Below are 19,950 nucleotides of genomic sequence, written 5' to 3' on the forward strand. Positions count from 1 at the left end.
GGAGAGTGATGGAGGGAGGGAGAGGGAGAAAGAACAAACAAAGGAAAAAGTAAATCCTGTGAAATGCACATTAGATCAGGCAGCATCTGTGAAGAGAGAAAATCTGTCTACAGATAGATAACCTACAGCAAACTAGTAAATTCTGACAGTAACATTGAGTTGCTTATAATTGTTAATTTCATATCAAGCGTAATGTGGCCAGTGGAAGCTGTGGTGGTGCTGCTCGAACTTGTGTTGGTCCTGTTGTAACAGTGCATGAGGCCACACATAAGAGTGGGAGTGGAATAGAGAATTGAAGTGACATGCGCCTGGAAGTTTTGCATCACCCCTGCGAACTGAACGCAGGTTCTCTGCAAAGCCAGCCACGCAAAATATGTTTGGCTCCTGTATTGTAGGAGGCCAAATTGTGAACACCAACTGTAGTGCACCAGTTTGGAAGAAGGGCATGTGAGTTGCCATTTCATTTAGAAAGTCTGTTTCGGAGCAGTTTGTGGTTGAGCCCACTAGGAGAATGAACCAGATTTGATTAGGGAGCTTAAGGCAAAAGAACTCCTGAGAGATGGTGATGATAATATGATAGAATTCACCCTATAGTTTGAGAGAAAGAAGCGAAGGTCAGGAGTATCTCTGTTAAAGGGAAGTAAAGGGAATTACAGAGGCATGAGAGAAGACAATAGATAATAGGTGCAGAAGTAGACCATTCGACCCTTCGAGCCTGCACCGCCATTTTGAGATCATGGCTGATCATCTACTATCAATACCCGGTTCCTGCCTTGTCCCCATATCCCTTGATTCCCCTATCCATAAGATACCTATCTAGCTCCTTCTTGAAAGCATCCAGAGAATTGGCCTCCACTACCTTCCGAGGCAGTGCATTCCAGACCCCCACAACTCTCTGGGAGAAGAAGTTTTTCCTTAACTCTGTCTTAAATGACCTACCCCTTATTCTCAAACCATGCCCTCTGGTACTGGACTCTCCCAGCATCTGGAACATATTTCCTGCCTCTATCTTGTCCAATCCCTTAATAATCTTATATGTTTCAATCAGATCCCCTCTCAATCTCCTTAATTCCAGTGTGTACAAGCCCAGTCTCTCTAACCTCCCTGCATAAGACAGTCCAGACATCCCAGGAATTAACCTCGTGAATCTACGCTGCACTTCCTCTACAGCCAGGATGTCCTTCCTTAACCCTGGAGACCAAAACTGTACACAATACTCCAGGTGTGGTCTCACCAGGGCTCTGTACAAATGCAAGAGGATTTCCTTGCTCTTGTACTCAATTCCCTTTGTAATAAAGGCCAACATTTCATTAGCCTTCTTCACTGCCTGCTGCACTTGCTCATTCACCTTCAGTGACTGATGAACAAGGACTCCGAGATCTCTTTGTATTACTCCCTTACCCAACTCTATACCATTCAGATAATAATCTGCCTTCCTGTTCTTACTCCCAAAGTGGATAACCTCACACTTATTCACATTAAACGCCATCTGCCAAGTATCTGCCCACTCACCCAGCCTATCCAAGTCACCCTGAATTCTCCTAACATCCTCATCACATGTCACACTGCCACCCAGCTTAGTATCATCAGCAAATTTGCTGATGTTATTTTCTATGCCTTCATCCAAATCGTTAACGTAAGTTGGAAGAGTTGGCCAAAGTTGATTGGAAGGGGCACTAGCAGGAATGACAGAAGAAAGGCAATGGATAGAGATTTTGGGACAATTCAGAAGGCGCAGAGTAGACACATCCCAAAGATAAAGAAGTATTCTAAAAGGAGGGTGGCACAACTGTGGCTGACAAAAGAAGTCAAAGATGCCATAGAACAAAAGAGTGGGCATATAATTCATAGCAAAAATGAGTGGGAAGTTAGTGCATTGGGGAACTTTTATAAACCAACGGAAGGCAACTAAGAAAGCCATAAGGAGGGAAAAGATGAAATATGAAGGCAAGCTAGCCAATAATGTAAAATAGAATATGAAATGTTTTTTTCAAATACAGTATATAAAGTATCAAAGAGAGGTGACAGTAGATATCATACCACTGCAAAGTGAAACTGGAAAGGTAGTAATAGGGGACAAACAAATGACAGACAAACTTAAGTATTTGATATCAGTCTTCACCATGGAAGACTCTAGCAGTATGCCAGAAATTCAAGGGGCAGAAACAAAAGTAGTTGCGATTACTAGAAGAACATCCTTGAGAAGCTGAAAGATCTGAAAATAGATAAGTCACCAGGACCAGATGGGCTACACTCAAGAGGCAGATGAAGAGATTGTAGAGTCATAATAATGATCTTTCAAGAATCTCTAGTTTCTGGAATAGTTCCGGAGGACCGAAAATTGCAAATATCATTCCACTCTTTAAGAAGGGGTGAAGGCAGGAGAAAGAAAATTATTGGGCAGTCAACTTGACTTGGGTAGTAGCGAATATGTTGGAGTCCATTATTAAGGATGAGGTTTCAGGTACTTGGAGGCACATGATAAAATAGCCCAAAGTTAGCATGGTTTTCTTGAGGGGAAAATCTTGCCTGATAACTCTGTTGAAATTCTTTGAGGATGTAACAGAAAGATGTGGTATACTTGCATTTTCAGAAGGACTTTGACGAAGTGCTGCACATGAGGCTGCTTAACAAGATAATAGCACATGGTATTACAGGAGAAATACTAGCATGGATAGAAGATTGACTGTCAGGCAGAAGGAATAAAGGGGAATAAAGGGGCCATTTTCTGGTTGGCTGCCTGTGACTAGTGGTGTTCCTCATGAGTCAGTGTTCGGACTGTTTCTTTTCACATAACAAGTCAATGATTTGAATGATGAAATTAATGACTTTGTGGCCACGTTTGCAGATGATACAATGATAGGTGGAGTGGCAAATAGTGTTAAGGAAGCAAGGAATTTGCAGAAGGACTTGAGGCAAATTGGGAGAATGAGCAAAGAAGTGGCAGATAGAATATAGAATAGGGAACTGCTTGGTTATGCAGTTTGGTAGAAGGTATAAAGTCATAGACTGTTTCCTAAATGGAGAAAAAGTTCAGAAATCTGGGATGCAAAGGAACTTGGGAGTCCTCATGCAGGATTCCTAAAGGTTAACCTGCAGGTTGAGTCAGTGATAAGGAGGGCAAATGCAATGAACATAGAACATAGAATAGTACAGCACATTACAGGCCCTTCGGCCCACAATGTTGTGCCGACCCTCAAACCCTGCCTCCCATATAACCCCCCACCTTAAATTCCTCCATATACCTGTCTAGTAGTCTCTTAAACCTCACTAGTGTATCTGCCTCCACCACTGACTCGGGCAGTGCATTCCATGCAGCAACCACTCTCTGAGTCAAAACCCTTCCTCTAATATCCCCCTTGAACTTCCCTCCCCTTACCTTAAAGCCATGTCCTCTTGTACTGAACAGTGGTGCCCTGGGGAAGAGGCGCTGGCTGTCCACTCTGTCTATTCCGCTTAATATCTTGTACACCTCTATCATGTCTCCTCTCATCCTCCTTCTCTCCAAAGAGTAAAGCCCTAGCTCCCTTAATCTCTGATCATAATCCATACTCTCTAAACCAGGCAGCATCCTGGTAAATCTCCTCTGTACCCTTCCCAATACTTCCACATCTTACCTATAGTGAGGCGACCAGAACTGGACACAGTACTCCAAGTGTGGCCTAACTAGAGTTTTATAGAGCTGCATCATTACATCGTGTCTCTTAAACTCTATCCCTCGACTTATGAAAGCTAACACCCCATAAGCTTTCTTAGCTACCCTATCTACCTGTGAGGCAACTTTCAGGGATCTGTGGACATGTACCCCCAGATCCCTCTGCTCCTCCACACTGCCAAGTATCCTGCCATTTACTTTGTACTCTGCCTTGGAGTTTGTCCTTCCAAAGTGTACCACCTCACACTTCTCCGGGTTGAACTCCATCTGACAAGTCTCAGCCCACTTCTGCAATCTATCAATGTCTCTCTGCAATCTTCAATGATCCTCTACACTATCTACAACACCACCAACCTTTGTGTCGTCTGCAAACTTGACAACCCACCCTTCTACCCCCACATCCAGGTCGTTAATAAAAATCACAAAAAGTAGAGGTCCCAGAACAGATCCTTGTGGGACACCACTAGTCACCACCCTCCAATCTGAATGTACTCCTTCCACCATGACCCCCTGCCTTCTGCAGGCAAGCCAATTCGAAATCCACCTGGCCAAACTTCCCTGGATCCCATGCCTTCTGACTTTCTGAATAATGTGGGCATTCATTTCGAGAGGACTAGAATAAGAGTTCAGCGATATGATGCTGAGGCTTTATACGGCATTGGTCAGGCAACACTTGGAGGATTTTGAGCAGTTTGGGGCCGCTTATCTGAGAAAATATGTGTTGACATTGGAGAAGGTCATGAAAATGATTCCAGGAATGGAAGGATTAACATATGAGAGATATTTGATGGCTCTGGGCCTGTACTCACTGGAGTTGAGAACAATGGGGGGGAGTGGGGGCTCTCATTAATAATGTAATGAACATTGAAAGGCCTAGATAGACTGGATGTAGAGACGATCTTTCCTATAGTGGGTGAGTCTAGAATCAGAGGGCACAGCCACAGATTAGAGGGACGACATTTAGAATAGAGACAAGGAGGAATTAACCAGAGGGTAGTGAATCTGTGGAATTCATTGCTACAGATGGCTGTGGAGACTAAGTCATCAGGTATACTTAGAGTGGAGGTTGATATTCCTTGATTAGTCAGGGCATCAAAGGTTATGGAGAGAAAGTTGGAGAATGGGGTTGAGAGGGATTACAGATCAGCCATGATGGAATGGCAAAGCAGACTCGATGGGACAAAAGACCTAACTCTACTCCTATGTCTTATGGTCTACATCTCCAGTGGTTGGATGGGAAAATGCTCTGAGGAAATTGATTGGTGGAGATGGAAGTGCAGGACAGCGAGACACTAAGGGAATAATCCTTTCAGAATGCTGCAAAAGAAAGAGAAACAAGTGGAATCTTGTTGAAGATTATGGAAACTGAGAGATGATCCATTTATCACCAAGGCAAATATGACCTCGCCCTATCAGGGATATTCCATTTACCCTATTTACTTATTTTTTCTTTATTGAGATATAATATGGAACAGGCCCTGCTGGCCCAGCCATCCCCAATTTAACCCCACCCTAATCACGGGACAATTTGCGATGACCAAGTAACCTACCGCCCAGTACAATTTGGACTGTGGGGGGGGGGGGGGAGAACCCAAGTGGCCATGGGGAGAATGTACAAATTTCTTTCAGACAGTGGCAGGAATAAACTCGGGTGACTGGTACAACACTGCACTACCGTCCTCTCTGAATCTTAACAACAGTTTCCTTTCTCTCTTTCCCAGTTCTGAAGAAGGGTCTTCGGCTGAAGCCTAGGCTTGGCTTCTCATCCGCAGATGCTGGCTGACCTACCGAGCACTTCCAGCATTCCAGCAGGCTTTTTTGGTTATAGTTTATCACATCTCCAGTTTTAAAAAATTTTCCATCATATTGTTCAGTTTGAAAGGGACTTTTCTGCTCTCAGTGAACACTGAATCCTGCATGGAAGTCTTCAAAATCAGGATCAAAATCAAATTTATTAACACTGACTTATGTTGTGAAATTTGTTGCTTTGCAGCAGCGGTACACTGCCATACTTTAAATATTCTATTTTAAAAAAGTTTAAAAATATAAAAAATAACTTAGTAGTGCAAAAACAGAGCAAAAATAGTGAGGTAGTGTTCATATGTTCATTGTCCGTTCATATAGCAGATGGCAGAGGGGAAGATAATGTTCCTAAAATGTTGAACTTGTGTCCTCTGGATCAATTGTACTACTTCAATTGTAGTAATGAGAAGAGGGCACATCCTGGCGGCTGGAGGTTCTTAATGATGGCTGCTGCCCTTTTGAGGTATCATCTTTTGAAGAGTTCCTGGTGGATTCAGACCAATAACTACACCAGCCAGTGCCCAGCAGGCAGGAGGTTACGTAGAATGGAGACACAAGAGTCTGCATATTCTGGAATCCAAAGCATCAAGTAAGATGCTGGAGGAGTTCAGTGGGTCAGGCAGTATTTATGATTATATTTTCCTGTACCAACTTCTCCTTTTATCACAAGAAGTAAAGAATAGATGTGGAATTTATTGGCTCTGCCCCAAGCCAGTATCCATTTATTCCCCTCTTCCCAGCAAGTGACAACTGGTAATTTTATGGTTCTTTGTTCTCCTCAGTAACCAGCTTGAATCACTCTAGGCAGGCACAGACCCTAGCATTCACAAACCTGCATGTTATGTTATATCAAAAACACATCACAAATAACTTCTTTGGAAATAATCTCCAGTTTAGCAGATTACCCAAAGCATTATTGTGTCTACTTTAAAACATAGAAAAATATCAACTTCATCTCACAAAATGGAGGACATAAAACGGTTCCACAAAATGGCAGCCTCCTTCTCCAAGCACATGGCAGGAACAAAAGCAAATGATCTGTTTTCTTGCACTGTCCTTGACCCATGTGAGTTCGACATTTTCTTCCATATTTTTAATCCACCATGGCCAACAGTGCCAACCTTTTAACCAAAACTAGGAGCAATCTAACCCTTCCCTCCTAGATATTCATTCATTTTTCTGTCATCCATGGGCCTATCTTAGAGTCCCTTAAATGCTCCTAAAGTGTCTGGCAGGGCATTTCACATACGCAGCACTCTGTATGTAAATATCATCCCCCATACTTTCCTCCAATCACCTTAAAATTATGCCTCTTTGTATTATTCATTTCTGTCCTGGGGGAAAAAAGTCTCTGGCTATGCACTTGATGGTTGCCTCTTATTATCATGTAGACCTCTATCTAGAAATTGTGATTCAATCCATTCTTTTGACTTGGAAAACCTCTACACGCTTATTTGTAGCAGTTTTGTAATCTTTTGGAATTCGAATGCTAACCCACCATGATGGCAAGTGATGATGTTTACATATACCAAAACAAAGCAACTCGATTTCAAAACGTTTGTGTCTCAGATCAAAAGAAATCCTGGTCTGATTAGACACATCTCCTAAGAACCTTATCTGAAGGGACATCTCTACTTCAGTTCACCTGCTACTTTGAGAGGACGTTTGACCGAGTAGCCACCATCTCAGACTCTGAAGCCACCCATTTAGGATTGAGATGAGGAGACATTTCTTCACTCGAGGGTGATCAATGTTTGGAATTCACTGCCAGGAGGGCAGCAGAAGCTGAGCTCAGGTGTTCACTCAAAGTAAAGATCAATAGTTTTCAAGATGGACAGGGGGTATGAGGATAAGCGGAAAGTGGAGCTGAGGCAAAAAAAGAACTATAATCCTGATGAATGGTGGAGCAGACATGAAGAGCCTGAATGCCCACTCTTACCCTTAACTCTCATATTCTGATCAAATTCCTTTCAAAGTTTTACCCATTCCTCATAACATTTATCCATCAGCCCTCAAAGTCATATTGCCATTTAGTGCTGCATCGCCGTAGAACTTGCTGAAGGATTGGACTGGACCGATTCCTGTCAGCCCCTCAGCTGCTGGTGGATTTGGATCCAAAATCATGAATCCAGATTGCAATGAAAGCATGATATACGAAGATAAGAAATGCTGTGCATTTTGTAGGTGTACAGTCACACTCTAGACCCTGGGGTATTTATGGATGCTTATCCTCCCAAAGCTGTTTATTTTTATTTCACTGGCATTCATGAATAGATGCGACAAAACTGCAGAGCTTTGATTGGTTGAGGGTTGCTTCACTATTGCACTTTGCACGTTGAATTTGCAGTTTAGTGAGCACGCAGTCCTGTTTTGCAGTCTCGCCAGTCTGCTTTTATACGTACCTAGTGCCCCTCTGAACTCACTGAACCAGGGTTGATGCCTTGATGAAGTAGGGACGTGCCAGACCGAGAAGCAGCAGCTCGAGCTGCTTTCAATCGTTGTCACTGCTGATTATGATCTCAAAACTTCCCACCTACTTAATTCCATAACAATCGTCAGGTTTTCAACCCTAAATGCACTTGCAAGCTGATGGTCGAAAATTATATATTGGAGTCTGTCAGAAATGTAGGCAAGAATTCATTCTTTCATGTGACATTGTTTGCGGAATCTGGAAGGATTCGGCAAACTGGACTCCCAGGAATGTAGGTATGGCGGCATCGGCTATTACCGGAGTGCACTTTGGACCAGGCTGAACCTTTGGACCGATTGACACAGCAGAGCCCAAACCCAAGAGTGAAAAAACAAGCGGATGTTCAGCCAATTGAGGCACCTAACCGTATTAAAAACATTGAGGCTTCAAGGCCAAGGGCAAGGGACGAATCAGTGTTCAGCTCATTACTCTGTGTCAGCCCAGATCCCACACCTGAGCCCGTCCCATCTTGTCCCGCACATTGGGCGTTTGATGGTCTTTGTTGCGTGGGGGCTTTCGTGGATTCCATTGTGATTTTTGTTTTGTGGCCGCCTGCAAGAAAATGAATTTCAAGCTTGTTGATAAATGCACTTTGAGCTTTTTTGAACTTTAGCGCAGCACAGGAACAAGCTGTATGGCCCATAACGTTCTGCCAAACTAATTAAATTAGCAATTAAGTGCATAACTAGCATAATCCTTTCTGCTACCCAAGTACACATTCCTCCCTTCTGTGCATATTCATATGTATATCTAAAAGCCTCTTAAGCACCTCTTTCACATTTGCCTCAACTACCACCTTTGTCAGTACATTCCTGGCACCCACCACGAGTGTGTGTGTATATAAAAAAAATCCTCAACATCTCCTCTAAACTTATCCGCCTTTTGTTGAATGTGTGCTATCTGGTAGTAGATATTTTGACTGTGGGGAAAAGATTCTGCCCATCTACTCTAACTATGCAAGGCACTTGATAAGGTATCCCATGCAAGGCTTATTGAGAAAATAAGGAGGCATGAGATCCATGGGGACCTCACTTTATGGATCTAGAATGGCCTTGCCCACAGAAGTCAGAGTGGTTGTAGACAGGTCATATTCTACATGGAGGTTGGTGACAAGTGGTGTGCCTCAGGGATCTGTGCTGGGACCTCTTCTCTTTGTGATTTTTATAAACAACTTGGATGGGGGAGTAGAGGAGTGGGTTAGTAAATTTACTGATGATACAGAGGTTGGGGGTGTTGTGGATAGTGTGGAGGGCTGTCAGAGGTTACAGCGGGACATTGATAGGATGCAAAACTGGGCTGAGAAGTGGCAGATGGAGTTCAACCCAGATAAATGTGAGCTGGTTCATTTTGGTAGGTCAAATATGATGGCAGAATACAGCATTAATGGAAAGACTCTTGGTAACATGAAGGATCAGAGGGATCTTGGGGTCTGAGTCCATAGGACACTCAAAGCTGCTGCACAGGTTGACTCTGTAGTTAAGAAGGTATACGGTGCATTGGCCTTCATCAATTGTGGGATTGGGTTTAAGAGCCGAAAGGTAATGTTACAGCTATATAGGACCCTGGTCAGACCTCACTTGGAGTACTGTGCTCAGTTCTGGTCACCTCACTACAGGAAGGATATAGAAAGGGTACAGAGGAGATTCACAAGGATGTTGCCAGGATTGGGGAGCATGCCTTATGAGAATAGGTTGAGTGAACTTGGCCTTTTCTCCTTGGAGTGGCGGAGAATGAGAGGTGACCTGATCAAGGTGTATAAGATGATGAGGGGATTGATCATGTGGATAGTCAGAGGCTTTTTCCCAGGGCTGAATTGGCTAGCATGAGAGGGCACAGTTTCAAGGTGCTTAGAAGTAGGTACAGAGGAGATGTCAGGGGCAATTTTTTTACGCAGAGAGTGGTGAGTGTGTGGAATGGGCTGTCAGTGACGGTGGTGGAGGCGGTTACGATAGGGTCTTTTAAGAGATTCCTGGATAGGTACATGAAGCTTAGAAAAATAGAGGACTCTGGGTAACCCTAGGTAATTTCTTAAGTAAGTACATGTTTGCCACAGCATTGTGGGCCGAAAGGCCTGTATTGTGCTGTAAGTTTTCTATGTTTCTATGTTCTATATCTTTCATTATCTTATATACTTCTATCAAGTTTTCCCTCATAATCTGTTACTCCAGAGAAAACAGCACATGCCCTCTAATTTGAGCAGACCCCTTCAGTACCTTCTCCAAAGCCTCCACAGCTGTTCAATATAGGGACTGGGAGAACTGAATGAAACACTCCAGATGTGGCCTAACCAGAGTTTTATAAAAGCTGCAACATAATTTCCTTACTCTTGAACTCAGTGCCTCTTTCAGAACATTTTGCCCTGTGGCTTCTGAAACATGTATGTTATATCCGTGTTGAGGGAATGAGGTTAAACATGCACGTGAGCTGATTAGAATCAATGCCATATGCCATGGAATCCCCTAGGTTGACACACTATGAGCACCAATAAATGCAGTTCAGTTTCACATTGCGAATACTACAGAGTGGATTTATTTCACAGTAGCGCTTAAACTCCAAATAGAGCCACATTCTGCATGATAAAATTCCTCTTCCATGCACTTTATCCGAGAGTCAGTGATTATCTGATGACTGTAAATGCTTCATTTGCCTCCACTCAAAGATCAAACTTCTTGTTTGATGGTTGATGCTCCTATTCACACAATTCATTGAGTTTCTGCACAGACCACCAAACGAAGTGCAGTGAAATGGAAGATCAATCATACCCCTTCACTGCACCGCACTTCCCCACCAACAGGCAGTCAAGCGGATGTGTGAACACAGACAGTGTAATCTGTGTATCTTCATCAATCTTTGCTTTCCTGAAGGAATAGAATGTAGTTAGTTCATTATCCTATTAAAAATTAATGGGAGTTATTGTTTAATTTAAAATTATTTAATGTGCTTCAGTATGAACAGGTAACAACAAACAAGTGCAAAATTAACATCTAATTAATATGGTAGCACCTAAATTATTTTTTCGAATTAATGTCTTTTGTGCTAGCCAGATTTATTTTAGAGATACAGCACAGTATGAAAACCATGGAAATCATGATGTGTGAGAAATCTGCCCCCATTTTGTCGTACTTGCAGGCAATATGGAAAGTTAATGGTGCTCACTTATTTAGCATTTGCTGTGTGCAGCCATTTGGGCAGAAAAGGGTGAACTGACATAGGGGAGAAATATTATGAGTGGCTGGCTTCACCTACATCCCACCAGAGCCTCTTTTAAAGGGAAGGTGCATGGTGGCTATGTCAGGTGCTTACAGGTATTCTGAAATCCATTCTTGCAATGAAATCACTTTTTTTAATGGTAGATAAAATGGTAGAAAGCAGACTTCGAGGAATGGTAAGATGATAGAAAGTAAGCTTCTAGATGGTAGAAGATAGTAGAAAGCAGGTTTCTAGGAATGGGAATGTTGGACAGAGGCAAAGTTTCCCAGGTTTTGGAAGAGAGCTCAGTGGCCACAAGACTTTGGCTGGTTATAGAAACAATTAAAAAGCCTCTGTTTTCTTAGAAGTTTGCGTAGATTCAGCATGTCATCTAAAACTTTGACGAACTTCAGTAGATGTGTAGTGGAGAGTCTATTAACTGGATGTATCACAGTCTGATATGGAAGCACTCATGCTTTTGAATGGAACGGGCTACAAGAATTAATGGACACAGTCCAGTCCTTCACAGGTCAAGTCCTCCCACTATTGAGCACATCTACGTGAAGCATTTTCACACGAAAGCAACTTCCATCATCAGGCACCCCCACCAGGCATATCATGCTCTCTTCTCACTGCTACCTTCAGGAAAGAGGTACAGGGGTCTCAGGACCCACAGCGTGAGGTTCAGGAACAGTTATTACCCCCCAACTATCAGGCTCTTAAACCAAAGGTGATAATTTCACTCCACTTGCCCCAATGCTATTTCCACAGCCTATGGACTCACTCTCAAAGACCCTTCTTCTTGTGTTCTTGATATTTACTTCTTGGTGGTGGCATCCGTCAGTCTCGAGAGACCATGGATCTGTGTCTGGAGTTTCCAGGGTGCAGGCCTGGGCAGGGTTGTATGGGAGACCGGCAGTTGCCCAAGCTGCAGGCCTTCCCCTCTCCACACCACCGATGTTGTGCAAGGGAAGGGCACTAGGACCCACGCAGCTTGGCACCGGTGATGTCACAGAGCAGTGTGTTGTTAAGTGCCTTGCCCAAGGACACAAACACTCTGCCTCAGCTGAGGCTCGAACCAGTGACCTTCAGGTTACTAGTCTGATGCCTTGTGCACTAGGCCACGCGCCAACACGATTTATTTCTTATTGATTATTATTATTAGTATATTTGCACTGTTTGTTGTATTTTCCACATTGATTGTCTAGTTTTGTGAGGTCTTTGTGTTTTTTACATGTACCATGAATGCCCACAAGAAAATGAATCTCAGGTTTGTATATGGTAACATATATGTACTGTGATAATAAATTTACTTTGAACTTTAAAAAGTGTTGAAGAAGAAAGGAATATTACAGTCAGGGTGGACTTGCCAAAATCAGCCCAATACATTGTAGGTAAGAAAGGCTGCAGGCATGACTGAATTATGAGCACTGAAAGCAGGAAGGTCAGAGGAGACGATTTCATCACTGAAATGGAGGCAGCAGGTTCAGCCTTTGTAAGGAATCAGGGTGGAAGCTTAGAGTGAGAGCAAAGGTTCAGAAATGGCAAGTCCCAAATAAAATATAAAATTCGTCATAATTGGCTTGATTGATCTAATAATGCTTTAAAAACAATTAAAATTGCAGCTTCCATAGTAATTGTACTATAAATCTATGTTTAGTTTGATGTTGAGTAAATATGTAATTAAATGTATGTAGGCATTTCTGTGAAGGCAATGACACTAACTTAACAGTTGTAGTGCAGGAGATGAGAACAGAGGCCCGACTGGAGAGGTGAATCACTGGAGCAGAGGCACTTCCTTACAGTGATAGAGACCCTAGTTCAATCCTGACCTCAGGTGCCGTTCGTTTGGAATTTGCTTATTCCTCTGGTGACTGCATGGATTTCCTTCGAGTACACCAGATTCCTCGGACACTGTAAATTTTCCATAGTGTATAGGTGAGTGGTACAATCTGGGAGGAATTGAAGAGAATGTGGGGGGAATAAAAACAATGAGGTTAATGTAGGATTAGTGGAAAAGTGGATGGGCACTGCAAACTTAATGAACTGCAATTAAAGAGCAAACACGAGGAAATCTGCAGATGCTGGAAATTCAAACAACACACACAAAATGCTGGTGGAACACAGCAGGCCAGGCAGCATCTATAGGGAGAAGCTCTGTCAACGTTTCGAGCCGAGACCCTTCATCAGAACTGCATTTCTGTGTTCTATCTCTCTTTCTCTACATAACTTCATAACTCTGTAACTGAGAGCCTGAGAATAAGTTGGCTTTGAATTCGATCTGAAGTGGTATGTATAACTACTCGAATATCTAAACAATTAGATAATACAATTTCAAAGTTCAAGGTTAAAAGTACATTTTTGGTTTGTAATTGGTTTGTATAGATTTATTGCTTTTCGTAAGGCATTGTAGTGCATTGAAAGAGTATTTTTAAGAAGAAAATATACCATATGATCTGGAATTGTCTGCCTCAACATCGAATTTATTCCACAACCTATGGGCGCTATAACTCATGTTCTCAGTGTTATGTTTTTATTTATTTATTTGTATCCACGTAGTTTGTCTTCTTTTGCACGTTGTTAGTTAGTTTTGTTTGTGTGTAGTTTCTCATTGATTCTCTTGTATTTCTCTGTTGTACTGTGAATGCCGGGAAGAAAATGAATCTTAGGTAGTATATGGTGACAAACATTCAGCGACAACAGTTTTAGGTACCTCCTGCACCTAATAAAGTGGCCACTGAGTGTATGTCTGTGATCTTCTGTAGCCTTTCTACTTCAAGGTTCAGTGTGTTCTGCATTCAGAAATGCTCCTCTGCAGAAAGCTGTTGTAACACATGGTTAGTTGAGTTATTGTTGAATTCCTGTCAGATCAAATCAGTCTGACCACTCTCCTCTGACCTCTCTCATTAACAAGGCATTTTTACCCACTGAACTGCTTCTCACTGGATGTTTTTTTTTTGTTTATCACTCCATTCTCTGTAAACTAGAGAAACTGCAGCACATGAAAATCCCAGGAGATCGGCAGGTTCTGAGATACTCAAACCACTAGCAATTATTCCATGATAAAGTCACTTAGATCATATTTCTTCCCCATTCTGATGTTTCAGATGAACAGCAACTGAACCTCTTGACCGCGTCTGCGTGCTTTTATGCATTGGGTTGCTGCCACATGATTGGCTGATTAGATATGTTCATTAATGTGCTGGTGTACAGGTTCACCTAATAAATTGGCATTGAGTGTATACGTACTTTGATAATAAATTTATTCTGAAACTTTGAACTGGAAACATTAAATTTCAGATAGGTTAATAATGTAATTACTGCAGTTATAAAGGATGTGTTGTTGGAAACACTCCCTTTTTAAATTGAAGCAGCACCAGAGAGCTTATGGACAGTACAAACTTGTGATGAATGCTGTTTGTATATAAATGCCCTGGGGAAGAGGTGAGAGTGGAGTTAGGGTCAGGAATAGGCGAGTGAATGAAGAGGCCACAACTGATGAAAAGAAGCAAGCATACTGTAATGTAAAAGACTTTGTGAGAGTTGTTCAGTTTGAGGGGGTTTACTTCACCTGTGGGAATCTCAGTGAGAACAGTTTCTAGTATTGGCCAAAGCAGCAGATAGCCTTGGTGAACAAACCAATGAGATGTTGTGAATATGACAAGGAGAGCAAGAAGAGAAGATGAAGAAGCACCATCACTCAATTTCAATCAGAGCCACAACTAAAGGTAATTTGATCATTACTGAGATGTCAATGCTGAGAATGAGTGGCTTGTGGGCAAGCAGGATGCAGCAGTGCAATCTCAGATTCAGATTTACTCATTTATCACATGAGTATCAACATACAGTGGCAGGCCACATTTGCATCAACAACCAATGCAACTTAGGGATGTGCAGGGGGCAGACAGCAAGCGTCACCACACTTTCCAGTGCCGACATAGCAAGCCCACCAGGCCTGGCGGAACAACTCAACACAACAAAACAGCATAGCAAGCAGCAAAACAAGCCCCACTCCCCCTCCCACCCACCCTCGTGCACAGACAGTCCTCCAACTGCAGTACAGGCCTCCAGCCTCCAGGCTTTGGCCATCAGCATTTGACTTCCAGGCTACTGATCAACTTTAGGGCTTTGATTTTCCATATTAAGCCTTGGAGCAGCCGAGGGTGGGAACCCGAATTCCAGGTTCAAAATCCAACAGACCTGCCCTTGTGCCTCCTTGTACCTTTTTCCCAGGGCTGAAATAGATAATATGATGGAGCATTTTTTTAAGATGGGTGGAGGAAAGTATAAGGGGGACGTCAGAGGTTAGATTACTCTGCTCTCCAATGGACATTAAATTGGACTACATCTGTGGTAACGAAATACTCGGCAAGAGTACAGAAACGGACTGAATCGGACGCCGCCATTCTGCTGTTTATTTATGTAACAGATTTCCCCCCAAGCCTTTGGACCACCAACCTACTGCCCTCTGCTGTGCCTATTGTCTTGTTTATTATTTATTGTAATGCCTGCACTGTTCTGTGTACTTTATGCAGTCCTGGGTAGGTCTGTAGTCTAGTGTAGTTTTCGTGTTGGTTTACATAGTTCAGTGTAGTTTTTGTATTGTTCATGTAGCACCATGGTCTTGAAAAACGTTGTCTCATTTTTACTGTGTACTGTACCAGCAGTTATGGTCAAAATGACAATAAAAAGTGACGACTTGACTACACAAGAAAATGGTGGGTGCTTGGAATGCCCTGCCAGGCGTAGTGGTTGAGCCAGATACATTAGGGGTGTTTATGAAACTCATAGATGGGCAGATGGATGATAGGTGGCTATGCAGGAGGGAAGGGTTAAATTGTTCCTAGAGTAAGTTTAAAGGTCAGCACAACATCATGAGCTGAAGGACCTGTACTGTGCTGTTACATTCTGTTGATGAAGGTAGAGCAGTGGATGTGGTGTATATGGATTTTAGTAAGGCATTTGACAAGCTTCCCTGTGATAGGTTTATTCTGAAACTCATGAGGTATGGGATGCATTGAAACTTGGCAGCCTCAATTTGAAATTGGCTTGCTCACAGAAGGCAAAGGATGATAGCAGATCGAGCACTTCCTACCTGGAGGTCGGGAGCTAATAGTGTTCCACAGAGATCTGTTCTGGGACCACTGCTCTTTGTGATTTTTATAAATGACTTGGATGAGGAAATGGAGGGGTGCGTTAGTAAATTTGTACAGTGACTGGAAACTTACCTTTGTTGAAAACTGTTGTCATAGGTTACAGTGGGGTATAGAAAGGATGAAGAATTTGGTGGAGAAGTGGCACATAGAGTTCAATCCAGAAAAATGTGAAGTGATACACTTTGGAAGATCAAATTGAAAGACAGACTACAAGATCAATGGCAGGATTCTTAGGAATGTGGAGCAACAGAGAGATCTTGGGTTGCACGTCCATAGATCCCTCAAAGTTGCTGTTCAATTTGACAGGATAGTTAAGTCATACAGTGACCTGACCTTCATTAGTTAGGAAATTGTTCAAGAACTGCAAGGTAATGTTGTAGCTCTATAAAATTCTGGCTAAACTACACTTAGGGTATTGCATTAAGATTTGGTTGCCTCATTGTATGAGGCATGTGGAAGCTTTGGAGAGAGTGCAGAGGAGATTTCCCAGGAGGCTCCCAGGATTAGAGAGCATGTCTTATGAATTTAAATTGAGTGAGGTAGGGCTTTTCTCTAAAGGAGTATGAGTGGTGACTAGATAGAGGCCTATAAGATTATGAGAGGAATAGATGGAGTGGACAGACAGCACCTTTTTGCCATTGTGCCGGAGGCCAATACCTATTTTAGTTTAGCAGAGGAAAGTTTAGAAGAGTTGGGTTTTCACACGGAGAGTAATGGATGTCCGGAATGCTCTGGTGATGGTAGAGGCTGATATATCAGGAACAGTTGAAGATTCTTAGATAAGATCATTGATGTAAGAAAACTCGAGGGTTACAGGCTGTGCAGGAGGGAAGGTTAGTTAGATTGTGAAGTAGGGTTATTTTGCTCAGTTCATCATAATGGGCCTGTACCCCCATACTGAGCTGTACTGCTTGATGTTCTATTAATGACTTTAAATCTATGTGATCCATCTACAAAGGGAAATATATCCTTGACTTACTCTATCCAATAAATAAAAATAAATACCTATTTACTAATCTTGCTTCTGTGAGCCAGAATTTCGCAATGATGTGAACTGTGCTTGTGCCAGTTTTAACCCACACTGAGCAGATAATTCTGTCTGAGTTTAGAGATTTGAGGAAGATGGTGCTTCATGTTAGACTCAGTCTGGACTATACAGGAGTAAGATGTGGGCAGAGTTTCCCATGGGGTCAGAGCAGAAGGAGCAGCTGCCACTTAGGTAGGCCACTGGGACTGGGATAAGACCATACGACAAGGGAGAAGAATTAGGCCATTTGGCCAATTGAGGCTGCTTCACCAATCAGGTATGGCTGATTTATTATCCCTCTCAACCCCATTTTTCTGTCTTCTCCCCATAATTATTGATGCCTTTCCTAATCAAGAACCTGTCAACCTCCGCTTTAAATGTACCCAATGACTTGCCCTCTACAGCCATCTGTGCCAATGAATTCCACAGGTTCGTCATTCTCTGGTAAAGATATTCCTCATCACCTCTGTCCTTGTGTTCAGAGGCTGTGCCCTCTGGTCTTAGACACTCCGAGTATTGACAGTATCCCCTCCACAACCTCGATGATGCTGAGAAGGACTGCCGATGGAAAGACAAAAGGTGGGCTTCAATATACTCCGGAAATGTCAAAGGGCTGAGCCCATTTCTAACAGGCATCCAGTCTCAAAGACATACCACCATTGAAGTTTTGCTGCTTGTCCCTGAGTCAATTCTGGATCCAAGCTGCCATTTCCCTCGTGTTTCTTGCACTTTTACTTTATTGACCAGCTTGCCATGTCAAACATCTTGCTAAAATCCATGGAAATGACATCAAATACACTCCCCTGATTGACTGTCCTTGTTGCCTCCTCTTAGTTAACTCTAAATAACAAGAGCTCCTGCAGATACTGTAACACATACACAAAATGCTGGAGGAATGCAGCAGGTCATGCACGTCTATGGAAATCAATATACAGTCAATATTTCAGGGTGAGACCCTTCATCAGGAAAGTCTGACTCAGTATTATGTTTTGCCAATTTCATGATCTTTTCCAGTGGGTAAGACAATTGTTCATTAATGTTAGGTGTAGTTATGGGTTATCAAAACTTATTGAAACCTAGTTTTCATCCATACATACACAATTCAACATGATTTAATTGCAACAGTGATTACATGCTATTTCATTACTGTAAAGCACTTTGAAACATCATTGTAAATGGATTTTTTTCTTCCTTTTCTGCATTGTCTACAGCATTAATACAAGGTTCAGAATTCCTTTTTTTAATAATCGATGTTTATTTGCAGACTTCTCCCCAGTCTCAGAATGAAACTTCATACCTAAAGAAAAGACGAATAAATCCTAACAGCTGGACAATGGTTGGTAGGAGAGTTCGAGTTGGGGAGCTGGTGAGAGATAGGGAGATTAGGGAGGAAGCTCAGTTATCTTCAAAATTCAAGTCTGTTTGTTGTCATTCTTCAGTGCACAAGTGTAAAGGAGAACAAAATGATTGTTACTACAGATCTGATGCAACATAAAAAACACAATAGCATAAAAACATAATAAAAATAAATTTAAAAGCAATTCTATAGAACACAATTACAAGCAACTGTTGACTGTGACCGTATATACAGTACACAAGATTAGCATATAATCTCAGTGGCCACTTCATTAGGTACCTCCTGTACCACTGAGTGCATGTTCATGGTCTTCTGCTGCTGTAGCCCATCCACTTCAAGGTTCAATGTGTTTTGCACTCAGAGATGCTCCTCTACACAACACTATTGTAACACGTGGTTATTTGAATTATTATCAACTTCCCGTCAGCATAACTCAGTCTGTCTATTCTCTTCAGAACTCCCTCGTTGACAAAGCATTTTCACCATAGAACTGCCACTAAGTAGATGTGTTTTTTTGTTTTTCATACCATCCTCTGTGAACTCTAACGACTGGTATGCGTGAAAATCCCAGGAGATGAGCAGTTTTAGAAATACTCAAAACACCCCATTTGGCACCAACAATCATTCCTCAGTCAAAGTCACTTCCCCATTTTGGTGTTTGGTCTGAACAACAACTGAACCTCTTGACCGTTGCTGCATGCTTTTAATTGGTGCCACATGATTGGCTGATTAGAGATCAGCATAAACAGCAGGTGTACCTAATAAAGTAGCCACTGAGTATCTTCATAAACTACTTGTTCATAAGTAATACTAAGTGCAGGAGTATCTAAACATAAGGTGACACCGACGGGAAATGGTGAAGTGACAAAGTGACTTTCAGCAAGAGAAACTCTTCTAGATAGCAGCCGGGCATGTGAAAACACAGTGGGATAGTGTCAGTATGAGGTGTGGAGTGTAAGCGTAAAGAGGCAGTGCATGCGGGAATGAAGGGTGCTGAGGGGCTGTGGGGAAGAGTGGCTGATGTGGATGTAGTGGTGCTGGAGATGGCTAATGAGTGGTTGTGGTCTGCCTGCTGGTTTGGGGGAAGTAATTCTCCGCTTCCTCTAAGCCTTGATTCACAAAGGCATTTACTCTGCCTCCTTCAAGGAAGCTGAGATCTTAAATTATAAGCTCTACGTCATATTGGGTGCATTTCTTATGTGACAATTTATAATGCGGATAGAATAATCTTGATGCATTTCCTTGCTGGTATAATTGTGTGAATAATATAAGTAACTTTCGGTTCAGCCAGCA

The 19,950-nt window shown here is 42.4% G+C and overlaps 1 protein-coding gene across 7 annotated transcripts in view; it reads left to right on the forward strand.

The window, feature by feature from the left end:
- The window catches only part of LOC140715275 (catenin alpha-3-like), a 1,577,100-nt gene that overhangs the window by 1,193,272 nt on the left and 363,878 nt on the right, over positions 1-19,950 (forward strand). Inside the window, exon 13 of one of the 7 annotated variants that reach the window (XM_073027222.1) lies at positions 18,565-18,678. The exons of the other annotated variants lie outside the window; for them this stretch is intronic. Within the exon in view, the coding sequence (XP_072883323.1) occupies positions 18,565-18,587 (23 nt within the window). The 3' untranslated portion in view covers positions 18,588-18,678. Of the gene's footprint in view, positions 1-18,564; positions 18,679-19,950 lie in introns of those variants that run through there. 7 annotated transcript variants of the gene reach the window in all.

The sequence above is a fragment of the Hemitrygon akajei genome, chromosome 23 (assembly GCF_048418815.1).
Source record: "Hemitrygon akajei chromosome 23, sHemAka1.3, whole genome shotgun sequence".
Taxonomy (NCBI): domain Eukaryota; kingdom Metazoa; phylum Chordata; class Chondrichthyes; order Myliobatiformes; family Dasyatidae; genus Hemitrygon; species Hemitrygon akajei.